This window comes from Euleptes europaea, chromosome 19 (genome assembly GCF_029931775.1).
Source record: "Euleptes europaea isolate rEulEur1 chromosome 19, rEulEur1.hap1, whole genome shotgun sequence".
NCBI classification, from domain to species: Eukaryota; Metazoa; Chordata; class Lepidosauria; order Squamata; family Sphaerodactylidae; genus Euleptes; species Euleptes europaea.
Window position 1 is genome coordinate 31914437 of NC_079330.1, and position 21687 is coordinate 31936123.

At 46.5% G+C, this 21687-nt stretch overlaps 1 protein-coding gene across 1 annotated transcript; it reads right to left on the reverse strand.

Moving 5' to 3' along the window:
* Nucleotides 1–245: 245 nt before the first annotated feature.
* CA4 (carbonic anhydrase 4) lies at nucleotides 246–21378 on the reverse strand. The gene is made up of 7 exons (XM_056865033.1): nucleotides 21348–21378; nucleotides 14969–15139; nucleotides 10654–10817; nucleotides 7155–7244; nucleotides 6057–6120; nucleotides 1409–1572; nucleotides 246–437 (listed from the first exon to the last, which is right to left on the reverse strand). Exons 1-7 carry the CDS (start codon nucleotides 21376–21378, stop codon nucleotides 246–248), a joined length of 876 nt encoding a protein of 291 aa, XP_056721011.1.
* Nucleotides 21379–21687: the final 309 nt, after the last annotated feature.

Below are 21687 nucleotides of genomic sequence, written 5' to 3' on the forward strand. Positions count from 1 at the left end.
TGATGTCTGGCTCAGCAGATGGCTACAGCATTACTGCACAGGGAAATTGGGAGCATGCAGTACTCAGTTTCCCCACCCATCCTTGTTCGGCACCTTAGCTGTGAGTTTATAGTCCCGGTTGGCTAGAAGAGGGGCCCCCGTTCTTGGGAGTGTAAGTACGTGTGTTTGCCGCACTCCTGCCATCTGTTTTCAAGACTGGTGCCTTTGGGATTTAGAGGCAAATTAAAAAAACAAAATTGCACGCATCATTGGGTAAAAGAAAGCAGGAGGTAGGTAGCCATTGGAAGCAGCAGTAACGTCTTTGCCGAAAGCAGAAGGGCATTTGAGTCTGACTTGTAGACAGTTCGGCCATCCAGAGGCTGAGCCGGCCGAAAGTTATCCTCCATTGGCGACGTGTTGCTCTTGCCAAAGTAGAGCTTCATCCAGAAGTCCTGTACCTGCAAACCATCAGCCAATCAGAAAATTATTTTCTTCCCTTTGGAACCACTGGATCTGTTGGGGGTAGGGTTGCCAACCTCCAGGCAGTAACTGGAGATCTCCTGCTATTACAACTGATCTAGATCAGTTCCCCTGGAGAAAATGGCAGCTTTGGCAATCGGACTCTATGGCACTGAAGTTCCTCCCCTCCCCAAACCCACCCTCCATAGGCTCCACCCCCCAAATTTAAGCATTTCCCAACCAAGAGCTGGCAACTCTAGTTGGGGGGGGGTTGTGGAGAAGAGTGTATTCCCACTGTGGTTTTCCTCCTCAAAACCCAACCTTCATAGCTAAAGTGTTCCCCTTCTTACATCCTTTCCTGCCTAGGATGTTTTCCCTCTGCCTGGGTCACCCACCATGCAATGCAGGGCCACCCTCATTTCATAGTTTTTAAGCGCTGAAGTGGTTTCCCCCAAGGAATTCCCATTTAGATTTAATTGTGTGTGTTAAGTGCCGTCAAGTCCCTTCTGATTCATGGCGACTCATGAATCAACGTCCTCCAAAACATCCTATCATTACCAGCCTTGCTCGGGTCTTGCAGACCAAGGGCTGTGGCTTCCTTTATAGAGTCAACCCATCTCATGTTGGGTCTTCCTCTTTTCCTGCCGCCTTCCACTTTTCCTATCATGATTTTCTTTTCCAGTGACTCTTGTCTTCTCATAATGTGACCAAAGTATGATAGCCTCGGTTTAGTCATTTCAGCTTCTAGGGACAGTTCAGGCTTGATTTGATTTACATTTAATTGGACAGCACGAAACGGTGCTAAAGTGCCCCGCGAGGTTGTTAATTGCCAGCAGGTGGCATTATTGATTTGCTTGAAACTCGCTGATCTAAAAGAACAGCAACCCTGATAGGGAGGGGTTTAAAAAGGTGGGAGCAGCTGCTGGCTGGTCCTGCCCTAAGTCACTCCGCCCCTTGTGGTTTGGCTCACCTGTGCTGAGCTAAGTATAATGGGCTTCTCAAATAAGGTCCAGATGACACCCTCGTTGCAGCCAGGTGTGGTCAGAGAGCCGTTGTACCGATAGTATTTGGTGAGCTCCTCCTCTTTGGGGATGAGAGAAAACAGGGACAGAGCTGCCATCTGTGATTCATTCCCTAGAAAGATTATTTATGGGATTTAATCCTGTTGCATGTTTTTTTCTGAGCATCAGTTTGGCAACAATCGTTGGCAACCTACTGAAGCAGCAAAGGTAAAGACTGTTCTATCTATGGATGCGATACACTTTAACAACATAAGAACCCTGCCAGGTAGGGTTGCCAGACCGCAGCGGAATAAACCTGGGAGCCTCTTCCCGGGAGGGACTGGCATGCTGATGTCAGTTCCATTGAAAACTGGAAGTGATGCCTTGATGAAGGCAGGGGGACAGCGTAGGACTAAAGTATTGGACAGATGGCCTCCTGTTTTAGGGCCCAAGGAAAGGTACCTTGAATCAGTGACTGATTTATAATAAATGTTAGAGCATCCCACCGCCCCCACTGGAGCTTAACACTACTGCCAGGTCACACCCAAATTCCATCTAGACCAGCATCTTGTTACCCACCATAGTGAGCCACATGCCCCAAAAGGTTAAAAACATACATAAAGCCATTCCCTCCCACTATTATCATAGAATCATAGAATAGAATAATAGAATTGGAATCATAGAGTTGGAAGGGACCACCAGGGTCATCTAGTCCAACCCCCTGCACCATGCAGGAAATTTACAAATACCTCCCCCCACACCCCCAGTGATCCCTGTTCCATGCCCAGAAGATGGCCAAGATGCCCTCCCTCTCATGATCTGCCTAGATTCAGCATTGCTGACAGATGGCCATCTAGCCTCTTCTTAAAAACCTCCAGGGAAGGAGCGCTCATCTCCTCCCAAGGAAGCCTGTTCCACTGAGGAACCGCTCTAACTGTTAGAAAGTTCTTCCTAATGTCTAGACGGAAACTCTTTTGATTTAACTTCAACCCGTTGGTTCTGGTCCGACCTTCTGGGGCAACAGAAAACAACTCGGCCCCCTCCTCTATATGTCAGCCCTTCAAGTACTTGAAGATGGTTATCATATCCCCTCTCAGTCTTCTCCAGTCTTCTCTTAGCCACCTTCTGGGCATGGAGTAGGGGTCACTGGGTGTGTGGGGGGGGAGGTAGTTTTGAAATTCCTGCATTGGGCAGGGGGTTGGACTAGATAACCCTGGTGGTCCCTCCCAACTCTATGATTCTATGATTCTCTTGTGTCCCCCCCTCCCCCAGCAAGCAGTGTTCAGAAGTACACTATTCTTAAACTCAGGAGCTCCATTTATTTATCTTTATGTATTAATTTATTTTATTTGTACCCCGCTTTTCTCCCTGATTGGGGACCCAAAGCAGCTTTTCCCACCCCCACTTAATCCTCACAACAACAACCTTGTGAGGGTAGGTTAGGCTGAGAGACTGTGACGGGCCCGAGGTCTTATGTGGCTGAGCGGGGAATTTGAACCTGGTTGTCGTCCCAAGTCCTAGTCCAACACCCCACGCCAGCCCTCGTGTTGACCCAGGCCTGGTGATAGGTCTATCCTTCCATGAATGTCTATAAAGTATCTAAGTGACTGACCAGCACTACATCCCATGGCAATTAAGCGTTACATAAAGAAGTCCTTTCCTTTGTCTGTCCTGCGCTGAGTTCCTTTCCTCATAGGAGAGGTAGAAAAGATCAAGAGTTCAGTAGCACCTTAAAGACTTTCCGGCAACGTATGAGAGCCAGCGTGGTGTAGTGGTTTAAGAGCGGTGGTTTGGAGCGGTGGACTTTAATCTGGAGAACCGGGTTTGATTCCCCACTCCTCCACATGAGCGGTGGACCTGGGGAACTGGGTTGGTTTCTCCACTCCTGCACACGAAGCCAGCTGGATGATCTTGGGCTAGTCACAGCTTTCTTAGGGTGTCTGTTGTGGGGAGGGGAAAGTGACGGTACGCCGGTTTGATTCTTCCTTAAGTGGTAGAGAAAGTTGGCGTAGAAAAACCAACTCTTCTTCTTTCGGGAGGCTCATAAAAGCTGATACCCTGCTAGAAATTTCGTTAGTCTTTAAGGTGCTAGTGGACTCTTGCTCTCTTCTACTGCAACAGACAGACTAACACGGCTACCCATTGTGATCTATCCTCATAGAAGAGGGTGTTCTCATCGCTCTACTGTTTGACCAGAAAGAGGATCCATGTGGGAGGGCCTGAGTAAATTTAGTGTTTAGGGGACAGCGCATGTTTTGTGTGATGGAAGTCCCAGGTTCGAGCCTCAGCTTCTCAAGTTTAAAAGAAGCCCAGACGGCGGGGCTGGGCATGCCCTCTCTGTGCCTGAACAGGCTGATTCACCTGATACAAAGTCCACATGTCGGACACCAGGGCTATCAACTGATGTGTGCTTGGAGTTCTGCACTAAGAACTCAATTCCCAGGCATCCAGGGGCCCAACTCAAATTGAGACGATGATACAGGGATGAAAACGGGCAGACTTATAGTGCCGGCGCACCTATTTTGTGTGCAGAAGGCCTTGACATCTCCATTTGAAGGAGATAATGGATGTTGGGATAGACCAGGGGGCCCAGACCTTTGTAAACCTGTGGGCACCTTTGGAATTCTGACAACGGGTGGTGGGTGCAACTACAGAAGGCAGAGCCAGTGACAAAATGTCTGCTGCAGGAGGCAGAGAGCCATACACACAAAGGAAACTCGGGTGCAGGGGGAAAGAGCGGTAATGTTAACAGTGCATTAGAAAGAGGAATGAGCGAAAATAAAACCCACAGTGTGGAGGCAGCAGCAACAATGGCTGTTACCGCACTAGATATTCCCAGCGATGTATTAAGAGTTTGAAAATGTTATAAAAAATACTGTTCGCACTTTCTATGAATTCCCACCGATGTATAAGGGGTTTGAATCTGTTGTAAAAAATACTGTTCGCACTTTGTTTGGCCCCTTTAGCTGTGAAGACGTCTTCCAACCATTTTTTAGCCGTGGCATCCAAAAACCCTTTTAAAGCGATGTTTTTTATAACATTTCAAACTCTTGATACATCGCTGGGAATACCTAGTGCGGTAACAGCCTTAAACAGCTTTATTTTATTCTGCACAGCCGACCAGATCACCAGCGGTCAATCGGAAGCCCTGCTGGGGCAAGAAGCCTCCATGGGCCCCGTCTACTTTCTAAAAACACTTGGTGGACTCCAAGAGAGGTGTTATTGGGCGCCATGGAGCCCACTGGCACCACTTTAGGGACCCCTGGGATTAGGGTTGCCAACCTCCAGGTAGTGCATATATATATATCACTGTGTGTGTGTTAAGTGCCGTCACGTCGCTTCCGACTCATGGCGACCCTATGAATGAAAGTCCTCCAGAATGTCCTATCTGTGAGAGCCTTGTTCAGATCTTGCAAATTGAAGGCTGTGGCTTCCTTTATTGAGTCAATCCATCTCTACTCGTGAGTAAAATAGGGTGTTGACTTACTACTTGTGAGTAAAATAGGGTGTTGACAATAGTTTTTTGTATCTTTTGTTACTCGTGAGTAAAATAGGATGTTGACTTACTGCTCGTGAGTAAAATAGGGTGTTGACAATAAGGTTTTTTGTATCTTATGTATTGTGACAAAAACCTTTCTTTAACATCTATTGTATTTCAACATAAATAATAATTTCTGCTACATCAGTCAATTATATTATACACTCAACTTGTGTTTTTGAATTTTCATACACAATCTGTGTTTCTAACATACAATGGATTCAACAATAACAGTTCACATATGGTAGGTGGGACAGCTTTCCGGTAAGTAGCACTGTTTCATAGTTTTCTTCAGCTACCCTTAGCCGTTTTGTGTCCACTTCCACTTTGTAGAACAGCAAAGTTGTTCAAGAGTTATCAGTTCTTATGATTTCTTACAGAAGAAAATTGTTCTTAAAAATGCTTTTTTCGGATCATGCAGTACTCTGACTAGCTTGTGAAATCCCAATCCCAAGATAAGAAATCAAAAGAATTGATAACTCTTGAATTACAATTTTGCCCATGCCACCAGGAAGCCACTGAAATGATCAGATGGTACTGATCTAGAGGGGCGCTTTTAGAAAGGGAACAGGGTAATAGTCCCTTTCACTATTTATATAGTATCTCTTCCTTATTGCGGTACTTTATACTTCCGTAATTCCATTTTTTGCACTGTTTATGACATGCCATGACTGATATTTCTTCTTCTTTTTGCATTGTCTCTAGTTTTAGAGATCCTAGCCCTATTGCATTGCTTGTTGGACGCCTCATGCTATTTGAATGCAATGTCTTACACCGACTAATCTGCCTTGAATCACAGCGAAAAAGGTGGGCTATGAATAAAGTAAATAAATGTTTAAAATGAATGAAAACGGTCTTGGTAGAAGACTCCCCCCGCGCCCCCCCCCCCACACTTTTACCTTTAGGTGGGAGCCGTTGTCCTGGCTTTTCCATATTTCTGGTCTCTGGTTCTGGTAACAAAGTCCCCAACCTTCCCCCCCTCCTTGAGAATTCTCAGGCTTTCCATTTTGTTAGTTATGGGTACCAATCTGGGGGGATCTTTTTTAGCAGAGTAACTTCACATTTGTTCAGCTCCTTACCATGGTAGGGAATGTCTGCTAACTTTGAAATTAAAGGATTATAATTCTTGTTCTCATCGCCAGTCTGCAGGAGACAAAATAAATAAATAAACAAACAAACTGTATCTTTCCTCCCCTCTCCCTTATGAAGTTGAACTAATCATGGTGGGTGCCAGTGGATTCCCTCTGCCTAGCATTTTGACTCTCATTAGGGTTGCCAACCTCCAGGTACTAGTCAAAGAACACAGTTGTAGGCCAATATTAACACAGTCAATCTCTGTATTATAACATCAGTTAGTATTTGTATTATAACATACTATATATAGTAACCCAATTATTATACACTGTTATGTTACACTATTTATATCATAATGCAGCAGAACACAAGTGTATTATAGGTCAGTGAGTATGTCCAAATAAAGTCCATGAAAATATCATATATCATAATGCAGCAGGGCACAAGTGTATTATAGGTCAGTGAGTATGTCCAAATAAAGTCCATGAAAATAAAGTCAACAGAAAAATCTTTGTTTCCTTGTTCCTTGTTTACAAGATTTCCTTTTTTCTTCATAAAATGATTGGTTATGTCCTTGTAATTTGTAGGGTAGATTACAAGGACATAACCAATCATTTTATGAAGAAAAAAGGAAATCTTGTAAACAAGGAACAAGGAAACAAAGATTTTTCTGTTGACTTTATTTTCATGGACTTTATTTGGACATGTTAATATTGGCCTACAACTGTGTTCTTTGACTACTACTCATAATTACAGTTGAGTTTACTATATTGAATACAACCTCCAGGTACTAGCTGGAGATCTCCTGCTATTACAACTGATCTCCAGCCGACAGAGATCAGTTCCCTTGGAGAAAATGGCCGCTTTGGCCATTGGACTCTATGGCATTGAAGTCCCGCCCCTCTCTAAACCCCGCCCTCCTTAGGCTCTGCCCCAAAAACCTCCAGGTATTTCCCAGCTCAGAGCTGGCAACCCTACCCAGGATATCTTCAGTGCGATGTGACATTGAGGCAGCTAAGATTTCCAGCGCTCAGGTCTATTTCTAACCCTTTGTCTGTTTAAAACAAACGGTTTGAAATGAATCACATTTCCTTGTTACTTACCTCTATAAAGAATCCCAGCACCGCCAGCCCATTCTTTGCGGCGGCATCTGCTACATCTTTGTGTTCCTCCTTTATGTGGACTATGTGAAGCTGTAAGAGAAGAAAAAAGGGGGAAAGATCAGTTCCCCAGGTTTTTTTTTTTAAATGTAGCCTTCTCCTGACCTGGATACTCCGATCTCATCAGATCTCAGAAGCTAAGCAGGGTTGACCCTGGTTAGTACTCAGATGGGAGACCACCAAGGAAATCCAGCATTGCTATGCACAGGCAGGCAATGGTAAACCACCTGTGAATGCCTCTTGCCTTGAAAAACCTACGGGGCTGCCATAATTTGGCTGCAACTTGACAGAACTTTTCATCACTGCTTATAAATTAGGACTGATCTGGATAGCCTAGGCAAGCCCGATCTCGTCAGATCTTGGCTGCTAAGCAGGGCCGGCCGTGGTGAGTACTTGGATGGGAGACCACCAAGAAAGTCCAGGGATGCCAAGCAGAGGCAGGTGATGGCAAATCACCTCTGCATGTCTTTTGCCTTGACCTGGACAGGACAGGCTAGCCTGATCTCATCAGATCTCGGAAGCTAAGCAGGGCCAGCCCTGCTTAGGGCTTAGATGGGAAGTCCAGGGTTACTCCCCAGAGGCAGGCAATGGCAAACCACCTCTGAATGTCTTTTCCCTTGAAAACCCTGCGGGGTCCCCGTAAGTCAGCTGCGACTTGACGGCACTTTCCACCACCTGGCTTGGCTGGCTGTTTTGAAGTGCAGGAAGCAGCTCCCCAAATCCTCACTGTGTTGATACATTGCAGGGGTCCCCAACCTTTTGAGCCTGGGGAACCTTTGGTATTCTGATGCAGTGTGGTGGGTGCATCCACAAAATGGCCCCCGCAAGAGGTGGAGCTCACCACAGATCATCAGGGAATGAGGTCATGGTGCTAGGGTTGCCAGCACTTTGTTCCAGCAGCACGAGATTTGTGCCACAGATTAAAACATAGAGGATTTGAAGAGTCTGTCCTGTCTACTGCTCTCACCAGAGTAGCAAATAAAGACAGAAAAGATTTACTACTACCCTCCCAGGACTTGAAAAGTAGGACGACAGGTGTATTTGCATCCTTGCAGTTCACTCATTTAACCCATGAAATACAGAGGATTATTTGCCGTCATTGGCATGTCATCGACACCATTCCTGGCTGCTCTGAACCTCCCACATTTGGTCTTAGGAAGACCAGATTTCTTCGTGATTTTTTGGTCCATACTGATAGACTTGAGGAGAAACCCAGGATCAATATTCGTGGGCATCATAAATGTGGTTCATGTGTGATGTGCCCATATAGCCTTCCTATTAAAGAACTTAGCTCTTCTACCTCCAATTTTAAATATACTCTTCAACACTTCACTAATTGCCAGTCTAAAAATGTTATTTACGCGGTCCTCTGTCCATGTTTCAAATATTATATTGGCTCAACATTACGCCAATTAAAAATCCGCATCAGTGAGCATAAAACCAGGATCCGCTCCAAAACTCTTGAGGCACCACTTACTGAACATTATCTCAAGATGGGACATTCTGAGAATGACATTTTATTTTTTGCCCTGTGGCAATATAAACCTCGCTCCTATCATCAGGAGGATATTGCCAAAATATTACATCAGCAAGAACTTAGACACATCTATTTATTTAAATCGCTCTCCCCCGCCGGTTTGAACAATGAGTTCGGCCTATCTGTCTTTCTTTAAAAATCTCTATGTGGTCTTGATTTCACTCAGCTGTGCCGGCAGACCCAGGTCTCTTAATGGAGGCTTGCAATGAGGTTTCTTACCAGCTATCAGAGATAGATAGAAACCCTAAGGGACGCTGGTCAAATGATGGTAAGCTGTTGCATGCTTGATTAAAATGTAGTAATTAATTTATGAATTGTTATATTAGACTGAATGGTTAACTGTGATCTTTGGGCTATTAAAAATATTTTTTAGAGGTTTATTAACCCGACATGAATTGATAAGGAGACGACAACTGATGAAGCAACCGCGAAACGAACACTAAACTCGGAGGTGTCGTTTTGGACTTTTTTGGACTTTTCCTTTGGATTTGCCTTAGTTTGAATTTCTTCTTACCTACATTTGGAACTTGCACTGATATTGTGGAGCAATCCTATGAGACCTATATTTTGAAGGGATTCTTTTGGAAACTGTGTGATGGAACATACCCTGAGACTATTTTTCTATTGAAAGTTGAAGTAACACATTTATTAGTTATTGTATAATTTCAGTATCTTACTGGAGATTTAGGATTGTAATCTTTATAGCATATATGGTGATTAATATATGCTCATGTCTACATGATAGTATTTGGTGTTTTTGTTTAACTCTGAAGTCTTGTCATAATTAACAATTGAGCTTGGTGCTGCTTGGTTCTCTCAACCTCCAGGAAATAGCTGGCGATCGCCTGCTGATCTCCAGCCGATAGAAATCACCTGGAGAAAATGTCCGCCTTGGCAATTGGACTCTATGGCATTGAAGAAGTCCCTCCCCTCCCCAAACCCCACCCTCCTCAGGCTCTGCCCCCTAAATCTCCAGCTATTTCCCAACCTGGAACTGGCAACCCTACCGGGGGGGGGGGACAGTTTTTACCAGCTACTTCCAAACTCTCTTGTGGGGCAAAACCAATATGCTACTAGAATTACATGAGAAGACCTTCAAGCTAAGGAGGCTCCCTGTTGCATCTCTGCATGAATAGAGGGCACACCCATTTCCCTGATTCAGAAAGACACTGGGCGTAGGTCTTATTTTTACAGCATTTAGGAGGGAACTTTCTTGGGAGTGGCGGCACTCCAATTTGGGAAATAATAGGTTAGTCTGGAACACACAGTTAATTCACGCTGTGTTAGTTAAGGACTTATAGCTCCCAGTGACAAGTTCAAGTAGAGACATGAAGGCCCTGAAAACACCTGGAAAAATGGAAGGGACATATTTTTTCTCCATTTTTTCCAAGGGCTCCCCCCCCCCCAGTTTTTCCGCTGGATCATGGGAGACCACCAAGGAAGCCCAGGGTTGCTGTGCAGAGGCAGGCAATGGCAAACCACCTCTGAACGTCTCTTGCCTTGAAAATCCCATGGGGTCGCAGTTAAGAAAGCTTGGTCATGGTGTGTAAGGTTGCCAACCTCCAGGTGGTGGCTGGAGATCTCCCGCTATTACAACTGATCTCTAGGTGACAGAGATCAGTTCACCTGGAGAAAATGGCCACTTTGGAAGGTGGACTCTATGGCATTATACCCCAAGTCCCTCCCCTCCTCAAACCCCGCTCTCCTCAGGCTCCCCCCCCCCAAAAAAAAATATCTGGGTATTTCCTGACCTGGAACTGGCAGTCTTAGCGATGGGGCTCTATTGCCAGGGGTGTCCCAAGATGGGGAATCCCTTGCTCACAACCCCATGCCGGAGGAGGAGCTATGTGAGGCCCCACATATTGAGAGTTCTGGGCCCATGTTGTGGATCTCTGGCCCCCTTACCTCCATGGCGTATCGCTCCCCATCGATGGTGTGTTCTGATCCAGGCTCCATCTTATGGCTGTTGGTGGTCCCCCGGCCCCAGTGGAAGTGAAACTGAACAGCCTTGTATGGCGTCTCGAGGCCCCCGGATGTGATCTTCGCAGAGCCGTCCAGGTCCACTTGGACTGACAGAGGCAAAAAACAGTAAAGGCACTCAGCCAGTCTCTGTTGGAGGGCAAAGGGGCACACACAGAGTGTTTGGCGATCACCCCTCCCAATGTGTAATTTAAGATGATAAATTAGCAAGACCGCAGGAGGAAGATTTAATGGAGAAGGGGAGGGGTACAGCAGTGGGGTAGTTTTTTTTAAAAATAATTTCCTGTTCTTTTAATGCTACTTTCCTGAGACCCACAGGTACCCCAAACCTTTAAGGAAAAAATACAGGGACGAAGACACTCTGCCTGGACCTGGATGACCCAGACTAGCCCAATCTCATCAGATCTCAGAAGCTAAGCAGGGTCAGCCCTGGTTAGTATTTGCATGGGAGACCACCAAGGAAGTCCAGGCTTGCTACGCAGAGGCAGGCAATGGCAAATCACCTCTGAACATCTCTTGCCTTGAAAACCCTGCAGGGTCGCCATAAGTCAGCTGTGGCTTGACGGCACTTTCCACCACTAATAGACTCTAACAGTGTGGTGTAGTGGTGAAGAGTGGTGGTTTAGAGTGGTGCACCGGGTTTGATTCCCCACTCCTCCACATAAGCAGCAGACTCTAATCTAGTGAACCGGGTTGGTTTCCTCACTCCTAAACATGAAGCCAGCTGGGTGACCTTGGGCTAGTCACAGCTCTCTTAGAGCTCTCTCAGCCCCACCCACCTCGAAGAAGATGATGATGAAGAAGAGTTGGTTTTTATATGCCGACTTTCTCTACCACTTAAGGGAGACTCAAACCGGCTCATACCTTCCCTTCTCCTCCCCACAACAGACACCCTGTGAGGTGGGTGGGGCTGAGAGAGTGTGACTAGCCCAAGGTCACCCAGCTGGCTTCATGTGTAGGAGTGGGGAAACAAATCCAGTTCACCAGATTAGCCTCCGCAGCTCATGTGGAGGAGTGGGGAATCAAACCCAGTTCTCCAGATCAGAGTCTGCCTCTCCAAACCACCGCTCTTAACCACTACACCATGCTAGCACCTTCCCTTCCCCTCCCCACAACAGACAGGTGATTGTACGATGTTTGATTCTCCCTTAAGTGGTAGAGAAAGTCGGCATATAAAAACCAACTCTTCTTCTTCTTCTAACGTTCTTGAGAGTGTTTTCTCTTTGCGGGGAAAGATGCCGGGGGAAAGACCCGAATCTCCCTGCTCCTCTCCCCTGGCAATTGCTTTTTGTTTGAGCTTTGCATTGAGATATTATTCTTTTATTTTTTATCCTGCCCCTTCTCCCAGGACCTCTCCACCTCCACCACCATTCTGTTTTTTTTACCACCCTGTGAGGTAGAGAAGCTGGCTGACTCTTGGTCATCCATCCGTGGAGTGGGGGTTTGAACCGGGGTCTTCCCAGTCATCCTATGACTCTGCCACACTCTGCCTGTCTGTCTGCACATGGGTCACCCATGCTGCTGACAGACTGGCCCAAGTCTGGATTCTTCTGACAAGGTTGGTTGTTAGGGTTGCCAGGTCCCTCCGTTCCACTGGTGGGAGCTTTGTGGGGGCACGGCTGGGGGCGTGCGACAAACTGATGTCTCTGCAGGGTTTACCCGGAAGGGACGGGATGCTCTAGCAAGCGCCAAAACTCTATGGTTTCCGTAGAGTTTCTGTGGAGTTTGCTGGAGCGTCTGTGTCGCTGCTGGGTAAACCTGGCAGTGACGTTGGTGCGTTGTGTGGCTCCCCCCTCCATCTGGCCCTCTTTCACCCGTCGACCAGCTGAGGGTCAGCAGGCAGCCTGGTGGATTGGTTGGCTTTTCCGTGCCCCCACTGGGCAATTGGCAAGCCTACTGGTTCTACAACTCCTGCTCGGCACATTAAGGTTCTGAGATTCAATCTCTGGCTACAAGGAGGAGAGGAAACAGGAGTTCAAATCCACACTCAGCTTGCCGGGTGACTTTACTTTCTCCCAGGCTCATCTGCCTCACTGGGTTGTTGTGAGGATAAACTGGAGGAGGAAGGTGCCGCCTCTGAGCTGCTTGGTGGAAGGGTGGGATAGAAAATACGATTCATATATCTGTGGTGCAGAATTGCCTTCTAAACACTGCGTGTGGTTCGGGATGCCCCACTGCAGAAACTGCATCACAGAACTGGAAAATTTGCAGACCAAAAGGGTTGAATGATAGAAGCATCGGTTCTTGTAGGTTATCCGGGCTGTGTGACCGTGGTCTTGGTATTTTCTTTCCTGACGTTTCGCCAGCAGCTGTGGCAGGCATCTTCAGAGGAGTAACACTGAAGGACAGTGTCTCTTCATTGTTACTCCTCTGAAGATGCCTGCCACAGCTGCTGGTGAAACGTCAGGAAAGAAAATACCAAGACCACGGTCACACAGCCCGGATAACCTACAAGAACCAATGAACTCTGACCGTGAAAGCCTTCGATGATAGAAGCATCGTCTTTACGAGTAAAGACTAAAGAGTTTGTGGCTTTTCAGTTTATGGGAAAAAATGGTAAAATTGTGCAGTGTGGAAAACCAGAGATGGAATCCCCCCATAACACTAGTAATGCTACGCACAATTAGATGGGCAGTAGATTCAGGACAGAGAAAAAGAAAGCGTTTTTTTCATTCAGTTCATAATTAACCTGTGGCACTCACTGCCACAGGATGCCATTATGGTTATTAGTGTAGATGGCTGGAAAAGTGGATCAGAGAAATTCATGAAGAAGAGGTTAATCAAGAGCCATCATGCCTATGTGGAGGCTCCATCTCCAGAGGCATATACCTCTGAATACCAACTGCTGGGTACAGCAGTGTAGCTTTCACTGCCCTGTTTGGCAGCTTTCTGGAAGCACCTAGCTGGTTTCTGTTGGAAACAGGACCGTGGACTAGATGGACCTTTGGTCTAACCCAGCAGGGGTGCTCTGACCTCCCTACTGAGTGGTTGGGATGTGTGTGGAAACTCACAAAGATGATTTTGTAAGGCCCTGTTGTGAATTCCTTGTTGAGATCAGAACGGTCACTTTGCACCTTCTGAAATTTCACATTCCTTGCAGGATGTACTGTTTCCTTAGCTGTCTTGAGTTTTACAGAGATAAGGTGGGGTATAAATATTGTAGGTACATAAATAAATGGTCTCAGATACCTCCCGAAAAGTTCCGTGACAGCTTTCCTCCAGCAGGTTGTATTTTTTAAAAAATCTGAGCTGTGAGAGGGGAAGGGTGCTGGGGAACACTCCCATTGCTAGTTTGTTCTCTCAAAATCACCTCCAACTCCAAGCTGTCGGGGAAACGAAGGTGGGACATCAGTGCAGGGAGAGCAATTCCGAGGGTCGGGAGTCATGAAAGCCTCCCCTCCCCCCATTCAAGTAAAACTCCCTTTAAAATAAAACATATCAGGGAAAGCAGGAAGGAACCTTCCCCTGATGTTAGAATAGGGTTGCCAACTTCCAGGTACTTAGCACGGGTGAAAGGTACACAAATGCACAGAGCCAAGTGGCAAAATGCAAATATTAATAGGTGCTAGAAAAAGAGACAACAGTGTAAAGCAGGTAAACCTAACAACTGTGACTAAACATATACAATATATACATGGAAATTACAATTTTGCAGGCAAAAGAGTCCTCTTCTTTAATAGTTCAAAGATGATCCGTTCCAACTGCATAAGTTATTCACCAGGTATATATCCAATAGGTATAGATCCAATAAATATAGATCCAAAAGATGGGGGACGGCCGTTTCACCTTGGTTTCTTCAGCCCCACATTATCTCATCCATACAATGGTAATTCCAGAGCATAGCAAAGTCCATAAAGGTTCAATATAAGCCATAGCAATATCCACATGTTCCCAAATGGGATACTAGCGTATGGCATTGAAGTCCCTCCCCAAACCCCACCCTCCTCAGGCTCCGCCCCAAAAATCTCCAGCTATTTCCCAACCCGGAGCTGGCAACCCTCTGTTAGAAGCAGGGAACTCTCTTTCTGCCAGTGGAAAGCCTCTCTGTGTGAGCAGAATGGATCCAGGAATCCAACCCCTAGTTCGGCCCTTTGCTACAGGGGTAAGAAATTTGCTTGCTAATAATTTGCAAAATGGCAAAGGTGGAACGTGAACCCAGAACTTCCAAGCTAAACACCTTGACCTGATAGGCTGGCGTTGACGCTGGCCTCTGCTACAGAAGGAAACCAGTGCTTCTTACCTGAATGGCCAGTGTTGCTTATGTTCCAGTAACCATTCTGCACGTTGTAGTAGTTTTTGTACTCGAACGGCTTGAGGTCCCAGTTGATTTCCACTTTGTTGGTGACAATGTTGATGGGGGACTGGTTCTTCCCTCCACATGCTTCGTACAAATCAACCCAGTTGCGGGGCTCTGTTGAGGAGGGGAAAACATCTCAGCAAAGGCAAAACTGAAGTTGGACAAAACTGGGGCTGGTGCAGACGCAACTTTGACAAGCCACGCCGTGCACAAAGTGGTTCAGCCAGTCTGTAGCATGTTCCTTCTCCCCCCCCCTACACACACACACACACCAGTGTTACCAAACGGTTGCCATCTCCCGGATTGTGTTACATGGCAACCCCACAAATACGTGTCGCCGTTCCAGATGTGTGCCATGCCCCAAACGCAATGGAGAGGGCCCCCGCACCATCCAGCGAAACAGGCAGAAAGGAACCATGGGCAGGCAGGCCCTCCGAGTGAACCAGAGGGAATCCATTTTCCCGTGACCCTGTTCGAGTCTCCAGAAGAAGCCATTTCTCAAGGAACAACTAGACACGTAGCCAGCACCCCCCTCCTCCATCTGCATATCGATGGCCCATCGGAAGGCACCGAGATATCAGCTCCGAAAAGATCGCACCTCCGGCATCCAGGAAGTGACTCGCCCGGACGCAGCTGTTCGCGTCTTTGTTTCCAACCCAATAATCCCATCAACGATCGTCTCCTGAGTCTCCCAGAATGTGCACAGTCAGTGGGTTTAGGTTTAGCCCATCTAAATTGCCCATTGCCCTACCTCTCAGCCGAACATTAAGGTCTGTTTTCACCTTTTGTTTACCATGGGAACCACGAGGGGGTAAGCCCATCATCCCCCACCCCAGAAAGAGTATAACTGGGGAGTCCCACATCCATATTTTACCTTCTTTTCCCCCTCCTATACTTGCTGTCACTTTGTTGGTTTGGGTAAGCACTGCCCTGCCAAGCATTCCTCCCGCCTTGCTGGTTAAGCCCCGGGAACCCCCCTGCCCCTGTTTTTCTCTTATTGTAGCCGCATGGAACACCGGACATCCTCTTCTGGATCAGGTGAATATTGCCCCTCTTCAAAGGGAATCTGCCACATTGGCGAACATCTCTACTACCTTTTATCCTCTAGGCTCTGTGTATATTTTGTAAGAATCTGTTTTGTTTGTGTGTGAACAAATAATCGAGTAAAAAACTTTTAAAGCTAATTCCATTGCTTCCGCCTTGTTTTGTGGTCATGGAATGGACTCCCGTAGACATAGGTTAGACCCTGTTTGCCCTGACCTGGATGGCCTAGGCTAGCCTGATCTCGTCAGATCTCAGACGCTAAGCAGGGTCAGCCCTGGTTAGTATTTGGATGGGAGACCACCAAGGAAGTCCAGAGAAAGGCACTGGCAAACCACCACTGTTAGTCTCTTGCCATGAAAACCCCAAAAAGGGGTCGCCATAAGTCGGCTGCGACTTGATGCACTTTACACACACAAAGGGAAAAGACCCTGACCTGAATGGGCCAGGCCAATCTGGTCCAATTGTGGAAGCTAAGCAGGGTCAGCCCTGGTTACTATTTGGATGGGAGACCACCAAGGAAGTCCAGGGTTGCTATGCAGAGGAAGGCACTGGCCAACCACCTCTGTTAGTCTCTGGCCATGAAAACCCCAAAAAGGGGTCGCCATAAGTCGGCTGCGACTTGACGGCACTTTACACACACACATCCCGTTTTAGTTACGTCATTTGCTGGTTATTGATTTGCTAATTCCCCATATAAATATTCATAACCGAGCCATTTGGCTAACACCAGAGCAATTCCCACCCTTTCAGCGCTCAACATGATTCCATGTTGGGCATGTGCCAGGCCAGGGCAAGCAATGGCCACTTCCGAACTAGAGGCCATACCCCCAGTTTCAAACGGGTTGCCCGGACAGCATAACTCGGGTTGCCAGGTCCCTCTTTGCCACCGGATTGAACGCTGGGCCTAGTTTGATTGGCAGGGGGCTCCAAGCTCCTGGGAAGTCGGCCCCTCCTTTCAGGCGGCAGTTAGTTCTAACGGACACTTCCAACTGTCACACTCACTCAGCACTCGCTCGGCACGGACTCGGATCCTGTCAGAAGTTTAAAGTCTCTCTGTGTAACACTGTGTTAGCTCTCTGCCTCACACACAATGAAGCCGTAGCAATGTTTCAGTTGAATACAAGAATGGTACATGTAGTGAAATGTAATCTTAATTAAGAGACTGGAACAGGGGAGGAGCAACTAACAGGAAACAGGAAGTGTAATGCCTATAATCGTCATTATTATTGGAAATGTATGCTTTTATACACAGTCCGCATACTCACACTTATAAAGGTGCTAAGCCCAGGGTATAAGGGTTAGCATCTAGAACACTGGTTCCCAACCGGGGGGGGGCGTGGACCCCCAGGGGTCCGCGAGAACTAAATTAAGGTCTGCGAAAGAAAGTTATAAACCCATAATAAATTAATATTTTCAATTAAAAGTTCTCTATTATAAAAATATATATTCAAATATTATTCTAAGTTTAATGTTTAACTAACAGTTAAGATTAAAGTTTATTTTCAAATTCTCAGAATTTTTAGTTTGAACCTTGGGGTCCCTGCACCGAACAAAAAAGTCCTAGTGGTCCCTGGTCAAAAAAAGGTTGGGAACTACTGATCTAGCACAATACCATATTCTGCACACATATATAATGGCAATACCCCATGTATAAGGGGTTAAGTATTGTCTTTTGGTTCCTATTCATTCCTGTGTGATCACTAAGTTAGCATGAGTCTGGCAGACACCATGATGAGCTGCCAGAACAGAAGATGCTAGTCGTGCCTGGTACAGATCGCCCCAGGAAGGGGCCCACTAGTGATTGAAGCTACCAAGGGCGTAGTTTCAATCCTACCGGAGGCTCAAGTTGTAACGCCTACGGTTCTCTAATTGGATATGCTAATCCAAATGTATCCGTTACTGGATCCTTGTGTCTCTACGCACGATGTAACACCCCTAACCAGAGGTTATAAACGTTGTTGCAACCCTTTGTTCTGTGTGTGAGTTGTCCTGCGCATTGGGGCAATTCTCACCCGGTATATATATTGGGCTTAATAAACAAACTGCTTTAAACTATCAACCTCCTACTCCTGTTATTATAATTGACTACTAATATAATAATACAGGAGCACTTCAGAAGTTACAAGGAGACTGAGAAAGAGAGAGCAAGCAGGCACTAGGGAGGAACTGTTGATGTTTCTTTGTATTATAGAAGTTCAATATACACCTTGTTATGCAAATACCTGAAGTCCCTGGCATTAATAAGACACGGTGTCAGAAGTCTGAACCTTCAGTCTCTGCTACGGAGCTGCAGGCAGTCAGGGCTTGCAATGGCAACGTTTTCCCCACCGGAAGCCTTTGACTTTAGTAGGCCTGCCGGATGGCCTGACTGGAAACAGCGCTTCTCTCGCTACCAAGCAATCTCCCTGTCCTCCAAAACATACCTTAAGTGCACACGCTGCTGAAAAGGGCATGCTCAGAGAGCTGTGTGTCCAGCAAAGACTGCTGAGTGCCACAAATGTAAAAGGATAGGACATTTTGCTATTGTGTGTCATACTCGAGGGATGAGAGAAGTCACAAAACAAGACAGCACCCCAGATCAGTTTTTTTTGTGACCAGTCCACTGCTCCACATCCACTATTGACCCATGGGTGATATCATTACAAATCCATGGCCTTTCTCTAGACTTCGAAATAGACACCGGGGCAGATATCAATGTTATCCCAGAGTCAGTCTATAGATGCCTTAAAAGTCCTCCTCCACTCCATCAAACGTCCTCAGTATTTTCTAGTCCTGGGAGAGCTAGCCTGAGTTGTGCAGGATATTTTTACACTCAAACTCAATACAAAGCGGAGAACTACAGTTTTAAAGTGTACGTGCTTCAAACTCAACGTAACAACCTACTGAGCCAGGATACTGCTGTCACAATGGGTTTGGTACGTCTCCTAGATGAACTCCCTATAGGACCCCAACCTGAGTTGGGAACTCTGAAGAGTGCACCAATAAAGATAAGGTTAAAGGAAAATGCTGTACCTTATGCTGTCAGCACAGCCAGAACCATATCAGTCCCACTGCTTCCTAAAGTGAAAGCTGAACTGGATAGGATGGTTCGCTGTGGGGTTATAGAGCCAATTACAGAACCCACAGATTGGTTAATAAACACCTTGTTATACAAATACCTGAAGTCCCTGGCATTAATACGACAGTACAAGCCTCTTAAGGAGAGAATGTTGTTTATTTACAGAACCTTATAATCTTTATTAAATACAGTTTTCTTTTATCTTACATGTATGAGCTGTTTATATTCCTCCACTTACCTTTTGGCTGTTTTTACTCTGCTGACTTACAAAGGTGGTATATCCCGCAACAAGTGAGTGCTGGGATATTGCCCCACATAAGGAAAAGGATTAACCTCCATTCCCCCCCTCCACAGGTCATACCCCCAGTTTCAAATGGGTTGCCCGAGCAGCATAACTAGGGTTGCCAGGTCCCTCTTTGCCACCGGAGGGAGTTTTTTGGGGGCGGAGCCTGAGGAGGGTGGGGTTTGGGGAGGGGAGGGATTTCAATGCCATAGTGTCCAATTGCCAAAGCGGCCATTTTCTCCAGGTGAACTGATCTCTTTCGGCTGGAGATCAGTTGTAATAGCAGGAGATCTCCAGCTAGTACCTGGAGGTTGTCAATCCTAAGCATAACTAGAGTTAATGCGGGGAAGGAAAAAGGAACCTGGAAACTCTTCTGGAGGAAGCAGGAGCTTCTGTCTCCAAAGGCAGTTTCCTGTTTGGAAATCCATGGATTGCAAAGGAGCTACTATTGCAAATAACTGCTCTATTTGGAGGGGAAAGTGGAATGGGGGAGTGTTGGAAGGAAGAGGAGTCGACCCGAGTGCTGAAACGCAGCGGTAGGCACTCACAATTGCTGTGCTTCTTTGTTTTTAATTGGGATAAAACTCAGATTGGAAAACCAGGGGATGTTTCACAACGGAAGTGGGTTGGTGCCACAGGAGAGGGGAGGATCATGCATTTAGACAATGGAGATTCGCTACATTCATGGGAGAACTGCAAGACAAAACAGCCATGCGTTAATGGCCTACAACTGATATCCAGCTGATAGAGATCACTTCACCTGGAGAAGATGGCTGCTTTGGCAATTGGACTCTATGGCATTGAAGTCCTTCTCCTCCCCAAACCCCGCCCTTCACAGGCTCCGTCCCAAAAATTTCAAGGTATTTCCCTGTCAGAGTAACAAGTTGCCCATAATAATCTGACAGAGACAGCTGACAGGTAGCTGTCAGATCAGAGGCATCTAGGATGATGCAAGAGGCAGCAATAGCCTTGCAGGTTCTAGGGTGAACTGCAACTAACCGGTTTAAAGCAGTAAGGATGATGTGATACTGTGGCCAGGTCTGCAGGTGGCCTTATTGGTTTCATATATAAGCCTATGTAACTGTAACTCTGTGTTGGGAAGTTTGGTGGAGAGAAGTGTACGTGACAATTTGTCTTTTATCTGTGCACTGTAAATTAAACAACACTGTTTTCTATAAAGCAAGGAGTTCTGGTGATGTGTCCTGGATAACTGCTAATCCGCCTGCTTCCACGTCAGGGCTATGGGCCCAGATTCGCTACACTGCGCAGGTTACGTGTAGTGGTAGCACAATTAAGTTTTCAGGACGTCCAGAGGCTTTTGGAACAGTGAGTGATTGAGTGGAGAGATGGCTCAATCTGCAATCCCAGTGGAGAAGCTCAACGCTGACAACTACTGCATTTGGTCGATGAGAATTGAGCATTACCTTAAGAGAGAAGGTTTATGGGATGTTGTGCTGCAAACCCCTGCTGATGATGATAATGAAGGGCAAGAGAAAGATAAGAAGGTGCTTGGCAATATAATTTTGACTGTGGGGGATAGCCAGCTTGTATATGTTGCCAGTAAAGCTTTCACAAAGGATGTGTGGGCGTCTTTGCAAGCCGTTTATCGCAGAGACTCGGCTGGAACAATACTAGCACTAATGAGGCTGTACAGTACTAATAAATCACCTCACATGCCTGCCTCGGAGCACTTGAGAACTCTGGCAGAATTGTTTCGGCAGCTAGAGTTGAGAGGAAAGAATGTCTCAGACGAGGATAAAGTATACATCATGCTGGGTTCCTTGGATGCAAGCTTTGATGTATTGGTGGCCTCTCTGGAATGCATGGCTGTGGAGCAGCTTACGTGTGATTAAGTTACCGGCAAAATCCTGGAAGACGAGGAGCGTTGGCAGGAGGGACGGATTCAGAGGACAACAGCCCAGCTGAGAATGACTCACCCCATGATGGAAAGAGCAGCGTCTCGTCCATCTTCGGAGACCTCAGCCCAGGAGTTTAACAACCTGGATTTTCACCCCTGGCAGCGAGGTAATTTACAGTCAACGCCGAAGACCTCAGCCCAGCGGCGGATTCAGCCTGTAAGTGGGAGTGAAGTCTACTCTGCGCAGAAATCTTTGAAGCAAGGTTGTGGAACGGACCGGAGGAGTGATGTCTTCAATCAAGAGGGGGAGGATTGTGTGCTCTTTGTAAGGAAATGTTATTCCTGTGGCAACACTCAGCACCTCAGAAGGGATTGCCCCCAATTAAAGAAGAAGATGGCTAAGAAACATTTCCAGACTG

Coding starts and splice junctions, on each gene's coding strand:
- CA4 (XM_056865033.1), bottom strand. CDS start 21,378: ATGGACGAGACGCTGCTCTTTCCATCATGGG. Junction 15,140..21,347: donor GCTGCTCTTTCCATCATGGG/GTGAGTCATTCT, acceptor CCTCCTCAACAG/AGCCCCGCAACTGGGTTGAT. Junction 1,573..6,056: donor AGCAGACATTCCCTACCATG/GTAAGGAGCTGA, acceptor TAATCTTTCTAG/GGAATGAATCACAGATGGCA.